A 27,791-nucleotide genomic window follows, 5' to 3' on the forward strand; every position below is an offset into this window, starting at 1 on the left:
TATATATATATATATATATATATATATATATATATATATATATATACATATATCAACCGTTATTTTCACACGGAATCGCACACACCGTGGAAAGCCAATCGATAGCAAAAAAATTGTTACGAAATATACAGTCAACGATTTAACAGATCACAGGAAAGAGGAGTGGAAAAAAGTCTTTAAGTTCTACAGCGCCGTCGATCATAATATATATACACGATAGTTATAATTATTATTACACCACAGCTATTTTAACCTCGCTGTAACACCCTATTCTATATTGACTAGTGATGAGTGTGAAATCATGTCACCGTTACTTAGTCACTGCGACAACAGGGTCGCTGTTAGTCACTGCAACAATTTCAAACATAAATGGTAACTAGTGACTTTGGTAACTTGAAACTCTCAATGTATCAATATAGTAGTTGGTACTAGTGTACAGTATGTGCACTACTTTTATTCAGTGACTATGACTGTGGTGACTGTTATCAGTTTTATCTGTTTTAATTCTAATCTAATACTATCTTTAATCGTGAGTAATAGTAAACAGGTGACACTATCAGTATCGCTGTTAATCACTGCGATAATTTCAAAAATAAATGGTGACTAAGCGACTTTGGTGACTTGAAACTCCCAATGTATCAATAACTGTGACAGTGGTGACTTATATCAGTTTTATCAGTTCTAATTCTAATCTAATACTATCTTTATTCGTGAGTAACAGTAAAAAGATGAAACTATTACATTAATATTATATAATTATTTGCGGTGATGGTGGTTATTAACTGAATATTAATAAAATAAAAATAAATAGTAACTTATAAGCTGTAGCCATCGTAATTCGTAGATATGTTAAAAAATATGTTCTAGGTGCTTAAGCAATAAGCTAGTAACTAGTAAGCTATACACTAAATATATATTATGTCCTCTATTTGTGCCTTTGATTAGCGACAATAATATTTTATAACTATCAAAAAAATATTATAGGTAATGTCGAGTCACCATTAAAAATAACTGTAAGTTAGTGACTATAAAATCACATTTGAGGTCACCTTAATTAATCTAATATAATACTCGATGATGATAATTGAGTAACTTAAATATTTATCACTCAAAATGAATGGTGACCAGTCACCATTAAAAGTCGCTGTGCCATTGAAGTAGCTATCACCGTTGTTATCACCACAGCCTCCGTCAATTTACCAGACATGCGTGTATAGATACATCGGTTCCAAAAAAATAACGGCGACGTTGCAAAAGTGCCGATTCTTCCAACATATAAGTATGAACACATTGTATGTTTCCGATCACGGACGCATGAACTACTCGTAAAGGAAAAATATTTATTATTTGTATAAAAATCTTTCTTTTTTTTTTAATCGAACAACTAAATAAGAATTCTTAATGAAATTTTAATGTTAGAAACATTCGAATTAATGGTATTATGTATATATTCTTTATAGTTTCTATGCATATTAGAAAGCCAACAATGTTGAACTTCAGTGTTATTTCGATGTATCCTTTTTTAATGTATTTTTAAAATATTCGGGTAACCTAATGAACACAATTACTTCGAAATGTTCGAAAATACTTTTAAAACGTATTCTTTAAGGGGCGTGGAAAAATCGAGGTTCGCCGAAGGCAGTGATAGTGATGGTGGTGTAAGCTGCATATTGCGATCAGCTTATGAAGAGTGGGAGGGAGGATGTCGAAGGATAAAATTATGACAAACGACCGGTAACGAAGGACAAAACAAAAACTTGGGAATTAGAAAAATCTAAATGAAAAAAAAAAAACTGTGTACCGGTTCGAAAGTATCGGAAATAATGCCAGGTCCTCAGATGACAGGGTTGTGGTTGCAGGGAAGCGGTGAGAGGAAAAAACACAGTTCCGACGATGGACTTTTTGTTTTGCGATAATTAATTTCGTTCACGTACGTGTTTGGTTATACTATAACGACCGTGCAGCGGCAATTACGCGCGCGACCGTGTGTTTCGAGCGACATTATAATATTCTAATACACGTACACAGCGCTTTTATCCGTATCCGTATGCACACGTATGTATTACAAATATAATATATATAATATAAATTTATATCTGTGTGTACGCGGGTTTTTGCCCGGCGAGTCAGTGGTAGAGAAGAAACGACGAAAAAAAAAAAAAAACAATTTGCATACAACGTCACAAATTGAAATCACCCCTCAGCGTCACCCGCCTGCAATGGAGCCCGACCCGTTTGATGATACTCTACCCCGTCGCGGATTCGAAAACTTTTGATCGCATCTCGCGTGGTAGATAAAAAAAAAAAAAAAACAATATATGTATAAATAAATAACCGTACGAGCGCACGTACAACACGTTTATGTTGTACATATGTTTTAATATTTTATACGTATGGAGCTCGTATGCATCTGCACGCCGCGTTAGTTTTATATTTGACAAAGGTGTAACATAGGGTGACCAGACGTTCCGTTTAAAACAGGATTGTTTATTTTTGATCATCAAGTTTCGTTGTCCCGACCAACTTCGAGTAGGACGCTCTTTATCCCGTTTTTAGAAGGTTCGTCCCGTTTCAATCCCGTTATTTCCACATTATTTATTATATAATGTATTAATGCTTGTAAATAAAATATCAAATTATGTTTAATTATTGAAAACTTTGATAACAAAAAAAGATATACAGCAAAAATAATTTTATGGAATAGGTTGATGATTTTTTTTTAGTGTATTCTTATGTAGAAAAATGGAGTTGTCATCTTGAACCGTTCAAAAATTTTCGTTGGCCTCAATTATTAGATATTCCTGCTTGGGTAGACGTTCAAGAAAATATTTGATATCTATTTAAAAATAAAAAACATAACCAGAATTATAATGTGGATGAGGACAAGTTATTTGATGAATATAATCATCTAGTTTATGTGATAGAAGTTAAAATTGTAGAATGGAAAAATTTTTCAAAAAATATCACAGAAAAATAGTGTGATGTATTTAAAACACTAGAAAAAAATGCATCTGTAGAAAGAATTTTTTTCAATAACAAATGTATTGTAGACAGATGAAAAAAAACCGTTACAATGTCGAAACCCTTAAAATTACAAAACAACACTTTAAAAGCTTAACTAGTTCACAATTTTATGAATTTCTTTTGAAATACCCAAAACTTTTAAATTCAATACGTTCTTCCGAAAAATACGAGAAAGCAGTGGAAAGTGTAGAAGAAGGCTTACAAAATTCATAAATAATTGAGATAGCTGATAGTGCATAATTTTCCTAATTCTTGTTAAAAAAAATGCAAAAGTAATATGTAACCAGTGGCGCACACCTCATGGGTCAAGGGGGTCGGTCGACCCCCCGAAAAAAATTGAGCGATTAAAAATATTTGTAATTTTCTAGACTTTATTTAAATTTTGAATATGTGAATCTCGATTAGACCTAGGCTCATGCCTTAAGTGCTAAGTTCCACTACCTCAATCTCCAAAATTACCTTCATTGGAGTTACTTTGATAATGTTTATGGGTAATGGGTGGGTGATCGGTATTAATATAAATGTTCGACCCATGTCGGTAAGAATAAGTGTGCGCCACTGTATGTAACAATACTTCGTTTAATTTTTTTATTGTAATATTAAAAATTAAATTTTTCTAATTGTTTAAAAAATTATATTCGTTTTGAAATGCTACATTGTGATTTTGATGAATAATTAAGAAAAAATAATATTTAATAAAAAATAAAATAAAAATAATTTAAATAATTTAATAATAATTTAATAAAAGAAAATAATTTATTATTTAGATTACTTTACTAAAAGAGAGTAAAGTAAAAAAAAAATAATTGTTTATGTCATAAACCTTATGATATGACAGAAATTTGGACTTTAACTCTCGAGATTTATGCGGATACGAGATATATGTAAATGTATATGGATGAGATTTAGGAGGGGGGGAAGAAACAGCTGTCCCATTTTTTTTTATTTTCTTAATATGATCACTTTAGTGTAACAGGAACGTGTAGGCAGAGTTTCAATAAATTGGTTTTCTGAACGGAAATAGAAATTGTTTTAATGAAACTCTATCCTAAAATACCTAATAAGGACAACGTAAACATATGCATACTTCCTAGTCACAGTGAACTTGTGCAAAATATCAAGTAAAGTGGCACTTAAAATGATAACAATGCGATTTAAATTAAACAAAATAGTTTGATTTTTAGCAACAAAATATTTTTTTTTAATCACTACGTTATTCTTAGGATAATTTACATAGTTAGGTATAAAACTTGATAAATATATTCATATATATGTATAAAATTTTATATGAAAACACGTAGGTACTTACCACATGGAAGACTGACTACCCATCAACTTGCAGTGTTAGATTGAAGTTGAAATTTTTTTTAACTTTTGTATGAAAAAGTTGTGGTCAAGAATCAAACGAACCAACGTCAATGAAAAAGGGCAATACATTATAAATTTATATTTGTTAATAATTTCTTTATCTTTTATTTTGAAAAATCACATGAATATAATTTATAATTCTAGTAACTTGAAGAATGGAGGCAGAGGCAAAATGAAGATGGTTTCTAAGAAATGTATTCCCATTATGTCCGTTCTTTGTAAAATGAAATAGCGTTGGGGGGGGGCTCGTAAGATGCACCCGCACAACTAAGACTAAGCATTATACATTTTCCTTATAAACCGATAAAGGTTCACAATCGCCTTTTAAACTAACATATGTGTTTAGGTACAAAAAAAAAAACCATACATTATTTATAGTATATATTTCATCAGAATGGTTAAAAATTTAGAATAGTTGAATGTCTTTTAGACTCTGAATGAAACGAGGAAAGTATTAGTTTTATAATGATGTGGGTTTGTTTTTATGTTTTTTTGTATCTTATTAACAAATTTTGACAAGAAGAAGTGCTCTAATTGTAACTAAAAAAAAAAAAAAGTAAATGAAAATGTGTTTTAGTCAGTAATCTAGGGGAGTCAAGTTTTTAATTTTTTAATAGTTTTTTGAATAATTGAGAAGAAGGGTGACACAATTGTAAAAGCCATATATTTTTCAGGGTTTGAAATCGATTTCAAATATCGATAAAAATCGTTAAAATTCTTTTAGAAAATCAAATCAATATCAAAATCGTTAATACTGGTTATTATTTTCAAAATTTACATTAAAATTGAAAAAAGTTAAAATCGATATTTTATATCAAAATCAAAATCATTTTAATACTTAAAACGATTTTAAATTAAATTAATTTATAATTCAACAGCCAACAGGTCTATTTATATTGTCACTTCGTAGATATTGCCATATTTGGTAAGAATATTGATTATACTATTGATTATAAATAACTAGTACCTATTTTGTTTTCTTAGAATATTTACGACAAGGAATCAGCGTTCGATGAGCGATTGTTGTTTTCGTACACACGATTTATTCCTTGTAATATACTATATATAGACATTTTGTAGTGTATTATTATGGATTAGATATTCATTTGTAATACTCCATTAGCTGTCACCCATGAGTTATACTTTTAATTAATAATATACAATCAAATAACATAAAATAGTTTTATTTATACTTTTGCAGTTTTGCGAGGCGTCGTAATATTTTTCCCACTTATAATTTAAAACATTGTTCTTATATTTAGTTAAATTATTTCTGAGTCTATGAATAAAAACTTTATTTTACATTTTAATCATTTCACATAGATGTATCCTTAGTTTACTTCATTTTAGCTTCTCTTTCATATTATGTTTTTTTCATTTTTGAGACACTTTAATAATTATTGTAGTATGTACGAAATGTTTTATATTATAGGTAACAAAAAAATGGATTTAAATATATAATACCAACATCAGTAGTTTTTCGGTACAGCCTACAACACTATTAAGCTGATGATGTACTAACATTTGAAAAATTATTATAAATTATGGATAACATTCTGTTATGAACCCGAAATCAAAAAAAAATAAATACAAATCGATTTCTGAAACTGAAAAAAATTAATATCGATATTCGAATTAAAAAACGAAACTGCAAAAAATATCAATATTTGAAACCAATATCGAAATTTAAAAAAACTTTCATACCCTGTAATTTAAACTAAGATTCGAATTTTCAGCATTACTCTTTATCTAAAAAAAATAAACTTTACCAAGCAATATTTTTATTCGTTTTTTAATCCATGTCCATGATTTCGACCAAAAGGATAGCTCCGAAAAACAATCATAAAAGCTTTCAGATAGGATACGTTGTCTATATGGTACTTTAAATTATGCTAATATTTCCTAACAGCTTTCATAATAATTGCAAAAAATTAATGAAAAGCTTATAAAAGATTATTTGTTTCGTTGTAACTCATAAAATTACAATTATAGTCATAACATTTTTATTAATCGCTTATATCATCGTTCGAAATAGATAGTTAAATAAAAAAAAAAAAGTTTTGGCTATTTTGTTTTATCAAAAAGTCTTAAATAATTAATACAAAGTTCCAAGGCTTAAAAATGACATACAATATAGGTATAAAATATATATATATATTTTTAAAAGAAATCGAGTAAAAGGAAGAAACAATAATAATTATTAATAACGTAAAAATAATTAAGAAACGTTACAAAATGAAATGTCGACGAAATTCAATATTTCAATGAATTTTCATTCGATTATTTTAGTTATTTAGTTATTAAGATATTTCATAGTTTCACATTATATTAATAAAGTTTGTGCTGTTAATAAGCACTTGAAGTTTTTGATTTTCCCAAATGTTGTTTGCTATGTTTTTGCAAAAGTTAGAAAATTAAAAGTATAACTTAACTATCAGTGGCGGATTTAAAAATTTTCCGCCCCTATTGAAAATTAAATTTTCCGCTCCTATTCAGAAAAAAATAGCTTCCAAATAATAAAATATCCTTAAATATATTTTTTCTCTCGATATGTAAGACGAGTATGCTTTTATTTTTTCATTTAAGTTAATTAAAAAAATAAATTCTGATTTAAATGTATTATCATCTGTTAGTTTTTATTGAGTAAAAATTTATATGAGAAAAACATTAAATTAATACAAAAAAAGTTATAAATGATTTTAATATTTACATACGTTTTTTCTAGTTTTTATTCTAGAGAAGACATCAATAATGTCTTCATAGTATTGTGATAACGTTAAGTCACTCTTTATAGATAATTTAGCTAAGGAATTTAGTCTTTTTTGCAACACAGTTGATCGTAAATAATCTTTCATTCTTTTTAAAACCTTAAACGAACTTTCGGCGGTACAGTTTTTAGCTGGTGTTGAGACAAATATTTGAAGGGCAATTTAAATATTTGCATACAGATCTTTCATACTACTTTCTTAAATTACTAGCAATAGAAAAACAGAGTAATTTTTTTCTTTTTATTAAAACTTGTAATTTGATGACAACGGAAATGTTATAGCTCATTTATAAATTAATTTTTTTCTGAGTCTGATTTGTTAATGATTGTAAATAATTAAATTTGTAACCAATTTTCAACAACATTTTTCCACTCTCTAAAATGTGCAGTTCTATGCGGTTCGTAGTGTCTTAAATCCACTCCTATCACCTATTTTATTCAGAAATTTGGTTTTTTTACTATATGAACATTTTCAGAGATTTGAAATCTCATTTCAGAGGCTGATCCAACTGAACATTTCATACGAGAGTAATGGTTGCGTTTAAATTTCAAAATCAATAAAACAAAACCATTTAACTATTTTTGTATCAACCATTCGTAGTGTCTCACCTGATAAAAGAGTCTTGATCATTTTAATTTTGTAATTTGTAATTAGTGTGACCTGCAATGTTTATAGAATTTTAAGTTCGTTCGTTACTTTGTTAGGGTCTTAAGTGGTATTTTCCTATTCATTTTTTCACCTAAAAAAAAAGTATATGTCATAAATTTAAACATTCTTCTCGTTAACGCCACTGCTAAAGCATTGAAGATATCTGACGGGTCATTACGACAAGTGTTATAGACGTAATATAAAATAATGATGAGAATTATAGTTGAATGTTTGAAAAATCTGAAAGGACAAAAATAAATGGTAATTAAAACACGCGCGAAAAAAACGAAATCAATTTATTTTCATACATATAAATCTGTCGTATGGGGGAAAAAAAATAATAAAAAACAATACAATACATTATATTATCATAATTATTATAATTATGTGTTTGACCTAGCAATTAATAAACAATAACACAATGTTTTCCATTATTAACAAAAAAACAAAAAAACATACAAATTGTCACGACTTGATTTTTATCGTATAGTTTCTTTGGTAATCGTAATTAATTATATTTTAAATTATTTATATATATTTATATTAATACAATATGTACTATACTTAAATACAATGATGCGTTACAGACACGTGATTTCTAATTGGGCGACTCTTCTGTATTGTAAGCTAATCATTATTTTCACAAACATCATCTTCCGTTATAAGTAGGTAAATGGGTAAACGAAGCGTTGCGATCGAACGAACAAAGAACAAAATTAATAAACCAACAATTATAAAATAATATTACATTGTTGTGGAACAGGGTCGCGGTCTTATACGAATCGGGCAGTAATGCAGTATACTTAAACCACCGAAACCTAACACGATGATGACGATGACCAAACGAATTTCGCTGTTCATTTTATAGAAACGAATGTTACTAACCGTAAACATGAACCGTGTTAACGAACCTTTTGGTGAATCCCGCAAAAGTATCTCGAACAAAAATGCTCAGAGCACGATTTGTATATTATGTGTGTGTTTCTTTTGTGTATTACATAAATACATGCGTTAAAGTTTGTAGTGGTTCTACAAGCGGTAAAAACTAATTAATTATTATTTTTAATAAAATTATATAATCTTATTTTTACATATAGGTAGAATCGTACAGCAAGTTTTATATTTTTAGGTGTATCATTTAGATGTATATATTATGCATATTACATTACAAGTGTTTCGAACATGAAAAACTCGTAAACGTGGTACAACGGCTATTAAAAATTATACGGCGGTTGAGTTGTTGTACTGCGGTTACAAACGCGCGAATCACTTGTTCGGAAAAGAATAGTAAAAAAAAAAAAAAAAAATAACAAATTCAATGTGAGAACACACGTTTTAGGTGAAAACGTGACTATGGTTAACAGAAGAATATTACCGGCCGCAGCACTAACATAATAATACTACGCCTGGAAAAAAATCAATTGGTTCTTAAAATCGTATTCGACGGGAGGAAATGTACAGAAAACACACATGTGAGCTTAAAAACGTTTTCGATTGGAAATGTCGAAACATATCTTAGTGGTATCGTGACAATATCAGAACGCCTGACGTAACTCCTTCACTAACGTCTTTCGTGCCTGACCCAAGTTCGATAAGCAGGTATGCCAATAAAGCCAATAAAGATTAAAATCGGCAGTAATCCTCCACGTGTATGTCATGAAAATTACAGAAAAGAAAACTCGGCAAACGAGATAATATTTTATCACGTTATACTCGGATACTGATTTCGGACTCGAAGTGAATTTCTTGTAGTTATTCTATTTACGAGAGGACAAAACATGTGTTTATGGACATTTTATTGAAGACTAGATGTTGTCGGTAGCTCGCTAACAAACGGTATTCGTTAACGTGGAATTAAAGTCCCGTACAACAGAAATTAGAAGACTAGAAGAGGAATGCATTTTTTGATTGATTTATCTACCATGGATTAACGTTCTAACACAACGAATTATATGAACAATTTTTAAAATTTTTTTCTGTCTAAACTTATAACTTATAACATATCGTACCCCATCCCTACACGATTATCTTAACCAGAATATGGTCCTTATTCGGGGTGTCATTGATCGTCCATATATTGGCAACTGTTTGTTTCTCTCGAGTAACTATTTTCCTACTCAATTGACACTTTTCGTTCACTAGCTCAAGTTCAATTCGGCACCACCGTGATCCACAAATACTTCTGTTTTTTACTAGATTTAATGTCGGTCGTATTAGACAGTCCGCTAAGTTCCCGGCTATCTCTTGGTCATTATAATCGTTCTAATAATTCTTCGATCATAACGTAGATCAAATGTACTTTTGGTTTTGCAATTATTCGCCCCAATTTCACTACCAAACAAATAAATCGAATGAAATCAGCGTTGTAAGTGCGGGTGGTCAACGATACGTTTTCTCCGAAATCGGTGAATCTTCTTAGGGAGTATCAAAGCCGAGTCAAATACCTACACGTCCATTCCTCCGTTTTAACAGGGATTCATCTATGTTTGAGAGAAATTTCACCGTATACCCGGTCGGCGATGGTTAACGTTTTCGGAATATCATCAAATCGGTTTTTCTTGAAATCCGGTGAGCATACCATTTTGATAGAACGAAACGATCACGACGACGACGCGCGAGCGGTCGAATCGTCATCGCATCAAGGATCTGTGAGGTTTTCTGACCAGCGGGTGGATGGTTGAATTTAACGGGTAGGAAGCGAGATCACTGTATACTAATTGAGTCCCTATACCTGAACGGGGAAAAAATAATATACTAATTGAGTCCCGGGTACAAACGAGACATATACTAATTGAGTCCGTGGTTAGGAAACTAATTGTATACGAATTGAGTCCGAGGATTATTTTGAGTAAAATATGAAATAACCATCCAGAGTCCAGGCACAGCGAAAATTATGAATAATAATAAAAATAATAATAAATAATAATAATAATAATAATAATAATAATAATAAAAATAATAATAATAATAATTAAAATTATGCTGCACAGCCGCTCCATACGGATATACCTATATATACATATCATTCATATCATTTTTATGACTTTCGTCAGATAATATAGTAACATATCATACTATGGGTCGGGAATTTTAGATTTTATTTCTATCATCGCTTGTATAATAATCACCATCTACCGATATCATTTTTATCATCACATTCGTCAGATAACATAATATAATACATATTATTTAGGCCGGACATTTTTTTCATTATATTAAACACTCTAGTTTACGAGGTACGCCAAGAATCATGGATGAAGTTATATTAAGTGAGTAGAATTTTTTGTTACAGACAGTCCTAAGTCTGTAAAAATGGGAAGGAAAATGTTTTTTTTTTTTAATTTTACGGGACTCAGTTAGTATTAAAACATGGACTCAATTAGTATTATACCTATAATTTCACTGGACTCAATTGGTTTATACCCTAAAACAACCCGGGACTCAATTCGTCATAAAAGGTTATACTGGGACTCAGTTCGTAAGCAGCCAGCGAGATCTGTAATGGCACTTAGACTCCGTGGTGGTGGCGATGACGCTGAGTGACACGATTACCTTTGGCTGTGTGCGCACCGTAATATTTAAAATTCGACGAGACGGAAATGCGACGGAAATAGCAATGGTAATGATAGAGAAGAGAACCTACGAAAATCGAAGGCGTTTCGTATAGTCCACCATCGTGAGTGGAATGCTATTTTCACAGAATACCACCGACTGATGTATTCATTATACACGATATTTTTAACTATATAAATTTATTGCGATAAAAATATAAAATTAAAACGTGTTTTCCAAAAAAATCATAAGCGGATACCGTGTCGGTGTAAATTTTGAATATAAACAGCAAAAAATATAAGATATCAAATTTGTACATCATATTATGACGGAAAAATACGGAATTGCTTTTGAATAATTATCGTACACTTTTACAGCAAGAAATCGACGAATATTGTGTGATATAATTTTAAGTAATTAAATATGTCCCTAAAAGAAAAAAAATATATATTTTTATTAACTAGTAAGTACTTCTTCATTATGAGTTCAATCGCTCTTTAAATTAGACTAACAAACTCATAACAATTTTGCTGTCTAAAATGTTGTATTTATGAATTCTATATTTTAATTATGATTCATAAAATCGATATCTAAGAATTTTTTTTTTAATTTATGACTGACGTTTCTTCTTACAGGCGTGGATAAGTAATTATTTCTGACATGAATCAAACAAAATATCATCTATAGCTATCATCGTTCGATAAGTTTGTGAACGTGCATAAGTGCGACGTACAGGGCATTGGGACGTAACATTTTCTCATATTTAACTTTGGTACGTCACTTTTAGAAACGGCTATGACATTAATGAGTGGTCATGGATACGAGATTGATCGCTAATACAAACATTTATGAGATGTATTTCTAGCATGAAATTAAGAAATGAAACAAAATTGTTCAGGAAAAATACCGTTCTATTCAGAGTATGGGTACGAACAAAATTTTGGGGCTCTTATTTATAACGAGCTGTTTTATAGTTATTTGCCTATTATCTGTGAACGAAATACATACAATTATCATTATAAAAAAAAAATTAAAATTAATAAAATCAATTGAATTTTCAGAAACATTTATTTTATTGTATTACAAAAGACGTGATGCATCACGTATATTTTAGGCAATCACGTATATTTTAAATGCTGTTTGTTTAATTATATTTCCATGTCAACCATGTTTGCGGTGATTATCATGAACTAATTATTGTTTCACATTAAAAAATTATAAAACATCATAAGTCATTTATCGTTTATATTTTACGAGTTGAGTCGACAAATTACTATGACAATGCTATTATTATTGTTTTTCTATATGCACAAAAAGTTTCATTTATTTATAGTAACGTACGTTTTTTGTTATCAATATGTATACGTGATTAAATAAAAAAAAAAACTCTGTCAACGAATATAATATTATTTACAATAATTAACGATTTAACATTGGAATTTAGATTTAATATCAATGGATACGTAATCTTGTTAATGGTATACATTAAATTATATTATAATTAGTATTAATGGCCGTCAATGGCCATAAATATTAAAAAAAAAGAAAATAAACTCGTATAAAAAAAAAAAAAAACCTAATGAGGATCGAACATACGATGTTTTAATAACATAAATAAATAGAGAATCACCGCATATATTCAGTGCACAGTGGTGATCGACCCGGACTGGATAGTCGCGGGGGCGGCGATAATCGGGTCGGTGGTGTGCAGCGAGAAATGCCTATAAGACAGGTACTCGGGCGGCAGGGGCTGTTCGCGTTTCGTATCCTCCCGCTGTTTTTTGATTTTCAAATAGCCCAGCACCGACACGAGCACGACGAACACGACGCAGCCCAAACAGCTGCCGATGATCAGGCCCAGCCGTCTGGTCAGTATCGAGCTCTTATGATGTTCGTCCGAATAGTACGCCATGTCGCCCTCCAACGTCTTCACCTCGGCGCAACGGCTGCTCTGCGAATCGCCGGACGGGTGGTGCGAGCTATTGCGCGGTATCCAGTTGCCTAGGCCCAGCACGCAAACTAGATATCGAGTCTCCGGTTTCAGGTTGTCCAGACGCGTGTTCTGCGTGTTCTTGTCCAGGAACTTATTCATAATCTGAAAACGAGAGAAAAAAAAGAACGTAAAAGCGCACAATAATTAGCGATTGGTGGTTTCGCGGTGCAAAACGAGCCGACTCACGTTCGGCGTCACTGCGACCGAGGAAATAGCCGCGGCAGGATAATCGGGATCTTCGATGGGATAATACGCCACCCTGTAGCCGTGTAGACCCGTGTGGTTTCGACCTCTCCAAGACACGGACACCGAGTAGGGTTGAATGTCCTGAATGGCTAGTTTGAGCACGACGGGCACGGCGCAAAACGCGGGAGGCTCCAGTTCTAGAAACTTCTGGCCCCGCAGTTCTGGAGGGTGTTGACAGATCAAGCCTTTTGAGCTCACGTCTGACGTCAGCTTTTGATGATCCCTCATCCATTCCCATAATTCTTGTTGGTCGCAGTCACAGTTTATCGGGTTTTCTACAAAAATACAAAAACAATTAAATACAATTTGATAAATTCCATTTGACGACAATTGAATAAGCTCGATTATTATTATTTACCATCGGTTCGTAAACTTTTGATCTGAGTTTCCAATGGCCTGAGAGCGTTTAACGGTAAATTTTTGAAATAGTTTTTACCCAAGTCTAACGTCTTGAGTTTTTTAAGCGATCTGAAGGCGTCAGGCGACACAAACGTTATACAATTGCCGTACAAATATAGTTCGGCTAGGCTTTCCAGGTTTCGAAACAAGCCTTTGTTGATTTTATCCAGTTGGTTATACGAAACGTCAAGTACTTGCAACGAGACCAAATCCGAAGAAAAATCTTCTATTTCTTTGATCGAGTTAAACGATAAATTTAACATCCGTAAATGGCCCAACCCTTGTAATCTTTCTTGGGGTAGAAATTCTAGATGATTGTGGCTCAAGTCTAATGTATGCAAGTCTTCAAGCATACTGAACGTGCCAGGTGATATTTTTGAAATATTATTGTTGGACATGTACAAGCGGTGAAGATTGGTGAACGATAGGAAATCGTTACTCGCCAGCACTGATAAGTTTGTCCCACATACGTGAAGCTCCTCCAAGTCGATATGTTCAACCGCTATGGGTTTGATCGATTCGCTTATCTGGCCCAGAGGATTATTTGTGAGATTTAAGAACTGTAATTTTTTTATCAGTGGTGGTACTTTTTGGAAATTATTGTTGGACATATCTAGACGTTCCAGTGACTGGAAAAAGTTCAACGGCAACGAGGACAGTATATTGTTGGCCAAACTCAACTCGGTCAAAAGTGTAAAATGCGTAGGGGGAAACCCAGCGAGTATTTGAACACGGTTTTCAGACAGCGTAAGGCTCTGAAGGTTTTTCATGTTTGTCAGTTTTGTCATATCCAACTCGGTCAACATATTTCTAGCCATTGACAGTTTTTGCAGACTTTCGCAATTCGACAACGTCGAATATGGTACCGTACCAAAGTCGTTCCCGTCTAAAATCAATGTGCTTAAACGAGTCTGCCCTTTGAATAAGTCTGCCGGCAAAGCGGTTAGCTTGTTGTTTGCCATCGACATCATGGTCACCTCAAGATTAAATTTAAACGTTGTCGCAGCCACTTGTCCAATGTTACAAACGTCTAAGTGCACGCGCTTGATGTTGGGCAAGTACTTAAGAACGGTCGCATTGAGGCCGTCCAAGTTATTGTGAGACACGTCCAAAGTGGTCAACGTGGGTACGTCTACCTGAAGCAACGCGTCTGCAAATAAGTAGTTGTGTTTCAGGTACAATTCGTTGAGAACATTTAAATTAGAAAACGTTCCGTTCTCGATTGTCCGTAACGAACAATTATTGAGAAATAGATTCTGTATAGGTAAATCTTTTTGGAACATGTACTTGTGTAGTTTTGTCAGAGGGTTGTTGGACAAGTCTAGAACCGTCAGTTTTTTCAGCGCTGCGAACGAATTGGCATCGATGTGCGATATCCGGTTGTTGGCCAGGTGCAGTTCATCCAAACCTCTGAGTTCGACAAACGTTTTCGATGTGACTTCTTGCAACTTATTGAAACTGAGGTCCAAAAACATCAACACCTGCATTGACTCGAACGTGCCTAGCTCTATGTGTTCAATAGAATTGTTGTTCAGGTAGATCCGCTGCACTTGATATAAATCAGTAAATAGTGATTTATCTAGTTTGACCAGTCTGTTGTGGCTGAGCCACATCACTTTAAGATTCGATTGGCCTTGAAGCGACTTGTTGTTCAAGCTGGCCAACACGTTGGAGTCGATTTGTATGGACACTAATGATGGCGCGTCGTGCAAGAAAACGTCACCCAAATAAGTGAGTACATTGTTTTGAAGGTTTATATGTTGAAGGCTTTTGAGCGTTTTGAAAGCACCCGATTCCACTTTGGCTATAACATTGTTTTGAAAATGTAATTCTAATAATTCAGGTAACGTCTCAAACTGTGTTTGAAATATTATCGACAATTTGTTATTTTGCAGTCGAAGTTCTTTGAGTCGACTGTTGTTTCGAAACGCGCCATTTTCAATTTTTGTGATGCGATTGTTGTCCAGGCTCAACGACGTAAGCTTGTTGCAATGAATAAATGTGTTTTCGTTGATGGTTTCAATATAATTGTCGCTCAGATAAAGCTGCATAAGCTCAGGCGAACTAGCAAAAGCACCAGGTTCGATTATTCTGATTGCATTTTGTTGGATGTATAACACCGACAGTTTTGGAGAGTTCGTAAACGAGTCACTGGAGATCTCCAGTATATTGTTTTCGGACAGGAACAATTCCCTGAGCTCGGGTAGGTTGGCGAACAGACCACTTATATAATGAATATGATTATGGCTAAGGTCTATTGTTCGTAAATGTATGTTGTATTTGAACGTGGTGCAGTCCATGAACACTATTTTATTGCGGCTCATGTCAATTGATTCGAGCTCAGTCAACGTGCTGAAACCTCGTTTGTGTATGCTTTCTACTGAGTTATAGTAGAGGGATAACATTTTGAGCTTAGGAAATAAACGGAATGCATCTTCAGGAACTGATTCGAAATTGTTTGAGCTCAAATCGAGCTGGACCATACTTTTCATGAAAGAGTAGCGATCATCGTGAATCGATGCTATTTCATTCCAAGCGATTCGCAAGGACATCAGACGTTCCAGCCGCCTGACGGCAGACGTCGGGAACATTTTGATCTTGTTGTCGGACAGATCGAGTTCAGTTAAGCTGGCTTCAAGGCCAGCGAACGCATACTCGGATATTTTAAGTATCATGTTGTCCTTGAGGTTTATCTTGATCAATTGCAACCCAGAGAATGCATAACTACCGAGTTCAGAAATCTCATTGGACTCGATATCGATCGTTTTCAACTGCGTCAGCGTAGAAAATGATTTTTGTGGAATTTCTTTCAATTTACCGGACAGCATCGCGAACGACTCTAGAGTCTTTATGTTATTCAACCCATCGTCCGTAATTATTGACAAATTTGAATGGGATATTTGGAGTTGCCGGAGTTTTGTGTCTTTAGGAAATAAATCTGCCGACAAAGAATGTACAGTAGGTTCCAAGTCGTAGATGCTCAACGATTGAATCAGCCCTCCGGTCACCGATAATAGAGCGTTGTGCACTCCCGTTCCAGTGGCTCCAGGACATTCGAGAAAGATGCCCTCCTCGAAGTCGTAACAGGAACACGACTGGTCAGAAAACTGACTAGGGCATGTGGTGATCAATTGGTTTTGCGATCGACCGACGGAGATGGCTTGGAACCAAAGGAACACGCATATCCACAGTAACGACCAACGATCATTGGATCTCATCTCATTGCCATGTCATAAGAGAGTGCCTTATTGTAACTTTTGCATACTTCTTCTGAAAAAAAAAAGGATAATAAATCAAAACGCTGGTCTGATAATATTCATTTGAAATATTTATTTATTGTTAATGTTATCTTATTTAATTCAATAAGTGTTTACATATTTAGTCAAGATAATAGTCATACCCGGTTTTGTGTATTTATTTTAATAGTGAAAAAAATGTTATAGGTATTTGCCAACATTTTTATTCGATTTCACACATTATTTTGTTTTCATAGTTTATATAAAAAAGCAAAAATAGTAGTGAACAAACAATGAATTTTATTATTTAATGAAATAAATGCATTTGTTGGAAAAAATTAAACGTAGTATGTAAAATGTTTATTACATTTATCACAAAAAAACCAATTAAATTGCCATTGTTAAATCAATAAAAATGTCTAGCTTAGCCCAAGCAAAATAAAAAAAAAACAATGCTATAATAGAATCTTAGTTTAAATCTTAGAAAATTGATGTCTTAAAGTAAAAATGTTTCTTTTTTTTTTTTTAATAAATTGTTTTGAAAAATATATAAATTAATCAATGATTATCAAACATATGATGGCTTTATTTAATTTATCCGGTATACATAGAAAAGTGTAACTTCTCGAAACGTATAAAAGTTAATTTTGTCGATTACGAACGCGTTAATTTATTGCTTACGAACACTGGTCGAACGCGTATTTTAATATAGTTTACGCGATTTATACATTGCCGCAACGTCGTATAGACTCACAACAAAGTTCTAAAGCACAGCTCTAATAAAGGTTAAATAAATGCAAAAGACCGTCTATACGTTTCTTAAGTTGGGATCAATTTGAATAATGAATTTACAGCTGTGTGAAACCGAATAAGTGCGAAGCGGTGAACCGAGTCGAGACGAGGACGGTGACGACGACGTATACGAAATTAAAGTGACTATCAAACGTCGAAGTTTAGTATAATCATGGTGAACAAAGAGACGGGTGGCTTTCGAATTTTCAACGCCAAGTCGTTTCTTCAAGCAAACGCTGGACAATGTGCCACCGTCGACGTCTGATCCGATCCGTGCCAGTCACTTTTTCGCGGACGAGAAAGAAAAAAAAGATTGTAACAAAACGAATGGGAGAATGTCATTTGATTTCACAGTGCTTTCACGTTTACCCGCCCGCGAAAAGGGTAGCAGGTTTATTATTACGTTAGGTTTTCGGGCTAAAAAAAAAAATATATATAAAATAAAATTTTTTCCCGAAGAGTCCTTTACATTATCATTCTTTACGTGTATTCGATACTCTAGGGGTGCCGGTCGAGAACTGACAATTTCCGTATGCCTGAATAGGCACATGGAATATCGTACATGAATGTAATATATATATATACACGGGCACGGTTAGGGCTTGCGTATACCAACCGTGGGACACTGCAACGGTGATGAAAAGAAGGTGGTGCGCGCGGATTTACTCTGCTAACCTTTTATACTTTGGTGCAAAACATTTCGCACATATTTCCATCACAGACGGAATGTAGGTCTTACCCTTAACTTATTTTTTCTCTTTTACCTTCGAGAGTCGTGAGTTTCATTTGGTATTTACCATTTTAAAGAACCCGAAAGACCGTGTATGCTGCACGAAACGTACACCGCTGGCCCGTACGGTGCATTACTATTGTAATACGTGTATATATGTATTAATATACATTATATATGTACAGTGACTATACGAAAACTACGCACACGCTTATTGTATTTAAACACACAGTTGAAACTCAAACTTGACGGTTCTTTGAAAAAAAACCTTAAAAAGAAATTTCATAAAATGTAAATATGATTTTTAATCAATATTATTATGAGTTTATATATTTTAAATACAAGTAGTTTAAAATGTAATGCTGAGTAATAATAAAAAATTAATTTGTGAATCAAATGGAAAATTTTTTCGTTTAATAAGAATGGTTTTTTTTTTAAATGAATTTATGTGGTTCCTCAATTTTGTTGTGTACAGAGATTTGTTAAAAATAATTAAGTTAAATATATTTTTATCCATTTATTTATATATGTGTTCCTTATCCCTATTAAATTTTAATTAGATAATGTCATTTTGAGTCAAAAAGTTACTGGAAAAAATTTAACTAACGGACGAATACATGTACACAAACGGATATATACACATGGTGTGTGACATTTTTTAGCATGATCTTACTGACCATAATTTATGCTAAAAACACTATTTTTAGCGATGGTTGATTTTTTTTTTTTTTTTTACAAAATTAATCTATTGAGGTGATTTTTGTTGTAAATAAATTATATCGGTTTAAATCTCATCATTCAAGTGGAATACGAATGTGTCAGGATAAGAATAATATTATTAAGAATATTTCACTTGGTTATTGCTTGAAATTAAGTGCACTTATCTTTATTATCTTTTCCCACAAAAAAAAAAAAAAAAAAAAAAAATGAGTCCATGCTCAATCGGTAGGAGCTGATATCTACAATTTTTGAAAGAATAGGTGGGATACTAAGTATCATTACAATCTTACCAACGAATACTTGGTACTATATATCAACTACATATAATACTATCCATGCGATGAATCAGTTTTTTTTACTTTATTTCAGTTTATTTTTTCATTTTCATTTAAAAAGTTGAAGGAAAAATAAAAATTACATACGCCAAATTCTGATCAACGTGAAGATACTCTGCACTTTTAGGTATTATTTTACTGATTTCTATAAAAAGTATGAAATTAAGATACTTAATAAAATAAACATTCTTGCATTAATACCAAAAATTTTAAATTGTTGAAGTTTACTAATAATTTCTTCCCGGTATAGCAATCAATGCTATAATAATAAATTATATTTGTAACTTTTCTTCGATTAAAAAATATAAAAGAATCGCATAAGAATATCTTATTCTTCTCCTTCGCCTTTCTCCCAACTATATGGGGTTTCATTACATGAAAATATACAGTAAAAAAAAAAAGTAATAATAACCATCGGATGAATGATATTGTACTTTCAAAGAACATGAAAGCATGATAAATTAAGAAGAAATAAACACGTAATGAGTTGAACATTTTAATGAACTTTTCCAATATTAGTTTTCGTGTTGTGTGCGAATTAAATGTTAGGAAAAATAATAATTCAAAACTGTTAACTGTTTTCTGTACATTGCGCATTTAGAATTCACACTCTTCTCACACTAATCCTAAGCCATCAGTTGGTATACGCAAGTATGGATTATTTTAATTTAACTAATCTGTAATCGTAAATAATATTCTTTTACCATGCATGCGTATGTGTGTATCGGTATGTGCGTGTGCGTGTGTGTGTGTGTGTGTGTGTGTGTGTGTGTGTGTGTGTGTGTGTGAATTGCAGTATGTACATTTCAGAACAGAAACTCGGTAAAAATAAAAAAAACATCCAATTCCACGCGTTTGTGTGACCGCTTTTATTTTTTTATTTTTCCGCCCTGTCCATATAGACAGCATTTAATTATTGTTTCCTTGCACATTTCCTATTCGACATGTTTATAATATATATATATATGTGTATTCATAAATCAAAATATTGTTTAGTAATATTTCATCCGAAATGGTACGAGGGACAGATATTTCAATTCAATTTCCCCTTTACCAGAAGAAATTCAATTTTTCATGTGTTTTATACTCGTTTGTTAGTGCTTGCTTTATTAAAAAAAAAAAAGAAAAAAAAGCCACCACAAAAACGAAATAAAGAAAAATGAACAACTTTTAACTTCTCAAGAAAATAATATTTTTTACACTGAAAAAACCGTTGTATGTTTATAGATTTAAAATATATTTTATGAAATATCGACAGAAAAAAAAAACAATTGAAAATTAATTAATTAAAATAATGATTTCAATGAACTTTGATATATTACATTATCACAAATATATGATAATAATTAAATATAAACCATACAGAAATCAGTGTGTGTGTGTGTGTGTGTGCGTGCTTCGTTCTAACTGTAGTCTCATTCCGTTCGCTTAGCGCAAAATATACAGTGTTTACAATTTTAATCCCGGTTTTGGAATCAAAAACCTATACAGAATTGGTAAGTAATTAATATTATGTAAAATACGAGACTACTTTATATTTTTATAACTTATCGCTGCTTTAAAACGAAGGTATACACATGTTGAAAATTATTTCGAGCTTAAGGCCTAAGAGCTTATGGTTGAAAGTGGACCGTTTTTAAGGGGTTGAGTATAGGCAATATGTTATATTCATAGGAAATTGCTGTGTGAGTGTATGTGTGTGTGTGTAGTAACTGATCATTAGTGTGAGTGAGTTCCTCAAACGCGTAATTATTGTGTTTTATCAGTAAACAGTTCAACAATAATTTTAATACCGTCACAGCGCGCATTGTATTGTATCCTTGTCCAGTATTTACAACTGTTGTAACCACTTCTGTACTTCTGTTGTATTTAAGCACACCGAAGTTGAACATTCAGTTGTTATGACTTCTAATTTGTTGCACATCATACACTTAAAAATAAATTCAGAATAAAAATCATTTTTTTTTTTCCATTTATTAAAGTAAGATATTTAAATGAGCAGCCAAAAAATGGGTGGTTCATTTTCTGAATTAAATCAAACAAATGATTTATATTAACAATACGTCTATCGCCACGAATGAACCTAGTGAAAAGAAATTAGAAAAGTATATTTTATATGATATGCAGTCTTGTAAAGTATTCGAATACAAGTATTTAAATACTTTTTGAAGTTTTTATATGGTATTCTAAATACAATTTTTTTACGTATTTTTTAAGTATTTTGAATACTTTTTAATTTTATTTTTACCAAAATTTAAATATTTGTATTAAAATACCATAAAGTCCGTTTTATTAATTTTAATTCATTATTTTTCAAAAAAATTGACATCAATAAAAATAATATTGTTTTCGTTGAAAACTAATATTATGTTTTTGTATAGTAAAAGTAGATAATATCAATGTTTAATAGTAAGTTAATATCACTTTTTATTTTATTTTTTTCATTAATATTAAATTAATATCAGTTGAAATATGTTATATTGTTTTCCATAAGTTTTGCTTACAATGATTATAAAAAAAATCGAGCGAAAGTCAATTAAAAATTTTTTACAAGCCTCTAAATTTTCAATTTTTACGAGTCTAAATTCATATCCGCATTACACTCTATGACCAAGGCCCACCCCACCCCTACTGTACATTTGTACAGCAGAGCGAGTTTCCGATTTTGACTTTTGACAACCCAAAGCACTAACTAGATTCACTTTTCTACCCCAGAAATCACCCTGGGTTTTTAAAATTGAAGCACTTTTACTGCCTCAAAACATGATGACAGACACAAAAAAAAATACACATATATACTGAATAATATTTTATTAGCAGCTGTGTATCATTATTATTATTCTACTGCTATAATATTGGTATGTTATTGATTTCTTATCGCCCGTATAATAGTCACGGCTAAGATTCTCGTAAATCCGTATAGCGTACCTACGCGCAGTCACACGTCACTATATTTTGTGATTCAAAATGTTTCAACTCCTATGCGTCTATGAAAGTCCCAAAAAGCGAAAGAAAGCACTCAGTACCAAAAACCCGATTTTAATTTTGAAAACATATTTAAATTCATAATTCTGTTTTCTAGGTTATGTAGGAAATGGATTTTCAATTTTTTCTATTGTTTAATTATTATAGTACCAAATTAATTTTCTTTTTTTCTAAAATTCACTTTTACTTCATTGTTACTAAAAAAACATAAAATAAAAAATTAATTTCCTACATAACACAGACAATGAGTAAACAAATTCAAACATTTTTGTGAAAATTGGACTCCTGGAAGTGTATTTTTTTTTCTTTTCCTTGGTCTTAATGCACAAAAAACGACCCAATTTCAACCGCCTTAACCGTTCGGACGTATTTTTGGTACCTCGTTTCTTAGGAAGGTAGTTATTTGGCGTAATAATTATCGCTGAATAATACGCGGTATAGAACATAAAATTGTACAATGTCAAACTAATAACAAAGCTATCAACAGTTTTTATTTTATTTTTGAAGCAGTTTATTTATGATAGTAAAAAAAAAAAAAAAACGTCCTAAAAGTATTGACTGAACAATATTGACATAAAAGAACGATGAGAGAAAATCCCTCGGAATCGAAGAATAGTAAAAGGAAAAGAGGATATTACTTTCATATACAAATAATAATAATACCTCCTACCGTAAGCGCGCCGTCGTCCGAAGGATATTTACAACTTATTTTACTTGTCCGATATCACCGAAAGAGATCCACCGTTTCGTTCATCTGAGAATCTTAATATTTAAGTGGCTGATGATCACGTTACCAGTTTGATTGCGTGTGATCTGAATACATATTTGAATTATTTATCTTTCAGAGGTGGTTTATTTCATCGTAAACGCGCAATTATTCGCGAGATAATCGCAACCGCGTATTCGGAGACGATAAAATTTCCCGGGATTTGAGTACGACACACCCCAATGGTATTACTATTACTCGACATTTTATTAAATTGTATCGTTTTGAACACGTTTAATCGCACACGTAGTTGTTCTCGTAGTCGTCATATAGATACATGATAATAATATGTGCTTTGTTCAGCCTGGTTAGACACTGGAGTCGTTTGTTTCCGGTTCTCGACGACGAAGCGCTTAGTTCGTAGGAAAATATAAATTTTTTCATTTTATCAGTGCGAAAGAGAGAGATTGAAAACGGTCTCTCTGACACGCTTCTGAAAAATGCGATTCTTCTAACTTATATCGTTTTCCGTCCGTCAGAGAGAGAGAGAGAGAGAGAGAGAGAAAGATAAAGAGAGAGTTAGTAAACGAGAGGAAGAAATATGTATAGAGAGAGAGAGAGAGAGAGAGGTTTTAAAGACGCTCGTCGGATTTAAACCGAAAATTAAATACGACTACTGGACGTCCTATAGTGCGTATTTCTAATCTAACGTCGTATTTCTTTGCGAAAACAGCCCCATCATGACACGAGGGATGTTTGTTCTTGTCGCGAAAAGAAAAACAAATAACATTATCGTACCTATTCTACACAGGACATTAACTATCGAATATTATATATATATATTTATTAATTAACATCTCAAGTAGATCCGTAGCTATATGTATAAGAAATATTTTGAGTTCCACCCCGGACGATGTCTGTCTGTTCTATATCAATAGAAATATATGCACATGCTATAATAGATGCATGCTATCTAAATAGATATATACGTTTTGTCATTAACGAATGAGTTGATGTCACTGTCGTCGAAAAAAACATCACGTCACCACTATTACTTCTAGGGTATCATCGTCTAATTAGTGAACTTTCTAGTATCCTTCGATTATTCACAGCCTATCTCCATTGTGTCGAAATATATATTGAAACTAATTACTATTTTACTCTTGATACTCAATGACGTCATCGATTATCCCTAAACACGTTTTTCGTTTTCTCTACTCTATTTCTCTTAAAAGTATAGACAAACATTAAGTATTCGGATGAATTGGTGATTCGGTTTCAGACGCCTGACAATTGTATAGCAAATGGAGCAACGTAAATTACATTTTATTTTATCTATCGTGCAACATTATTTTATCGCGTTCTCATTCATGTACCGAACATGTAGGTTATTTTTAAGTTCCATCATTACTATAGAACAAATATTATAACTGTGTACACATATATTTTCTGAATTTCAACCATCAACCATAATATTATATTATATGTGTTCTAAAATCGTCGATCGTTAAAATAATTTTATGAAATTTTATTTTTAGAAATTAACTTCTTGTGAACGGTAAGTGAATAGAGTTGAACGGGCATCCCATCACCTCGCAATTGTTGCAGCAATTGTAGATTTTAATTTTCAGGATAATAGATTACATAATGGAATGCGATTTAACACGGAGATTATAAAATAACATATGTATACATTATTTTCCATCTTACCGTTATGTGGTCAAATAATATTTTCTTTATTTGGAAATGATTGGATGATTGTAATAACGATTTTCAAATGAGGCGTACATATGAATCAAGAATTAATCAAACGTTGTTTGATTAAAATTCACTACACACCTGTCATTTATATATTTAGTATTATGCAGATTTAAATAACAACTAATGCACTGACATGGAGGTATGGAAGTAAGAATATAACATTTAGTACTCGATAACCGATGGTTTTACATACGAAGATTTATTTTATATCACATCAAGTCGACTGACTAATGTAATTATGCAAAACTGCAATTGTTCAAATGGTAATATTGTATTGAAAACGAACTTAAATCTAAATAGTATTGTTTAAGCAGAATGAGTTTAATCCACATACGAAAAACGTGATGTATTTAAATTGCAAAAAATAAATGAAATAAATTAAAATAATATAATCTAACGTTTCCATGAAAAAAACGTAAATAAATCACTATGTTGAATACGTTTCACCATTTTTGTGAAAATTTTTTTTTTTTAAATACAGTTGTATAATAAAAATCTTTCAACGAATAATAAAATAAACATAATTTCACTAACGAACCTCAGTTTACGTTTGCAAGTTGTGACCGTTATACTAAGCGATATTTACATGATAAACACTATGCAACAATAAATGCTTTTTAAATAAAATAAAATAAATATTATAACAAGAAGATTCAAGAGTAAATTATTTAAATTTACAATAATTATTTACACAACCTTCAGTTTAATTGTAGTTTTGAATTCCAATGTTTTATTAATTGGATTATACTTATATTACATCAAGAAAAATAGATTGATCTATCATTTACTTCTGAGATCTACTTCCGAGATCTGAGTTGTATTTATAATTTTAATAACTCAAATTGATTTTTAATAATTTTTTGGACAATCAAAACGAAAAATAAGTATATGGTTTTTGAATTATAAACTGCCCACGTACCTTATACATGTGTATCCGTTTGTTCATTTCATATTTCTCAAGACTTAAACGTTCAAACATTTCATTTTTCTGTTTATTAAATATATTTGTTTGATTATTATTTTTGGAAAACATAATTCGAAATAATAATGTCACGCAATAAAAATACTATTATCGAACTCATTTAAACGATTTATTCGTTAGTATTTCATGGTGGTAAATCGAAATTCTCGACTAATTTGCGATGAAGGACCAACATAACATTGAAATATTATTCTAGTTAGAAAATTTATAAAACGTCTTATTGATTCATCAACACATCGAACGTAAAAATAGGTACCGTACGGTCCGGATGTCATGATTCAACTAAAGACTTCCGGGTTTTCGGTGTATTGACATTGACGATTAGCATGCCTTTTTGTCTGTTAGTCGCTAGTTAAATACAACCTCACATTTACCATTGGTCATCCGCGCCAACCTTTGGAACGCTCAATTTAATACATATACCACTCCGTGGTGTGAGGTCGAACGTGTTGGCGGTACAAACGGGAAACAATTTCACCGCTATCAGAGTACCTGTGTATAATGTGTGAAAAACAAACGATGTTTAAATAAATTCGAGTAAAGGTTATTCTACTTATACATATATTTATAACAGAACATATGCATCCAGAAAAAAAAAATCGAACAGTAGGATTGTTTTTTTATAAACTAAATATTGGGTTTATCTGTCGGTATATAGAAAAAAGCGTTCTCACTGGTTATAATAATATGATGGTTTTATTGTTATCGCTTTGTGCTAATATAATCTTATTTGTTATGATTTTAATATGTAAATACAACAAAATACGTTTGGTAGTAAATTAACGTAACAAAAACCCCACGAATCAAAACGTTTAACTTATTAGAAAAACCATTGAATAATAATGTAACATATGTCGAAGAAAAACTACTTTTGACTTAAAAAAAAAAAAAAAAAAATACCGTAATAATTAAAATCCCAACGCTATTATTTAAATTTTATACAATAGGAAAATAATAAAAAGATATCCATGTCGATATATCCCATGCATTTCACTGTATTTGGAATCGTTGTTATTAAATTATAATTGTGATATGCCGCATAAGATTGATGCCGTCAAGAGTCTGAGAGTATTGGTCGGTTTCAATTAGCAATGAAATCATATTATATATACCGAACAAACATGTATTTTATGTAATATAAACGTGGTTTTTTTTTGTTATTATCGACAGCGTGAACGCGAAGCGATAAAACAATACAACGCTATATATCATATACATTTTTTTTTCACCCTCGCATAGGTCAATATAATATGTCGTTATTTAGAACCTCGAAGAACCATTACTATTATTATTATTATTATTATTATCATTTTTGTTGTTTCTGTTGTTAGTAAACGACGTGCTGTTTGCTTATAGATGTTCATTTGTTTTTCGTGACACGCCCGTGTGCAGGCAAGTTTCGTGTCCCTGTTTGCCCAATGCTTTCAAATCAAAGCTGACAGATTAATTAATCTAAACACCGTGACCGTCCGGTCTGATGCTTACTACGAATTACCGCCCATAACATTACTTTATTAAAAAAATAACAATAATATTAATAATACCT

General features: G+C 31.8%; 1 protein-coding gene across 3 annotated transcripts in view; it reads right to left on the reverse strand.

The window, feature by feature from the left end:
* Positions 1-12,903: 12,903 nt before the first annotated feature.
* Positions 12,904-27,791, reverse strand: part of LOC112685179 (chaoptin) — a 66,711-nt gene continuing 51,823 nt past the window's right edge. For 2 of the 3 annotated variants that reach the window (XM_025556979.1, XM_025556980.1), the window contains exons 2-4: positions 13,958-17,268; positions 13,540-13,874; positions 12,904-13,455 (exon numbers count right to left, since the gene is read on the reverse strand). In XM_025556979.1, the coding sequence (XP_025412764.1) occupies positions 13,000-13,455; positions 13,540-13,874; positions 13,958-17,216 (4,050 nt within the window). In that variant the 5' untranslated portion in view covers positions 17,217-17,268 and the 3' untranslated portion in view covers positions 12,904-12,999. Of the gene's footprint in view, positions 13,456-13,539; positions 13,875-13,957; positions 17,269-21,604; positions 21,723-27,791 lie in introns of those variants that run through there. The other variant, XM_025556981.1, reaches the window with a different exon arrangement.

The sequence above is a fragment of the Sipha flava genome, unplaced genomic scaffold (assembly GCF_003268045.1).
Source record: "Sipha flava isolate LNK unplaced genomic scaffold, YSA_version1 268_pilon_pilon, whole genome shotgun sequence".
NCBI lineage: Eukaryota > Metazoa > Arthropoda > Insecta > Hemiptera > Aphididae > Sipha > Sipha flava.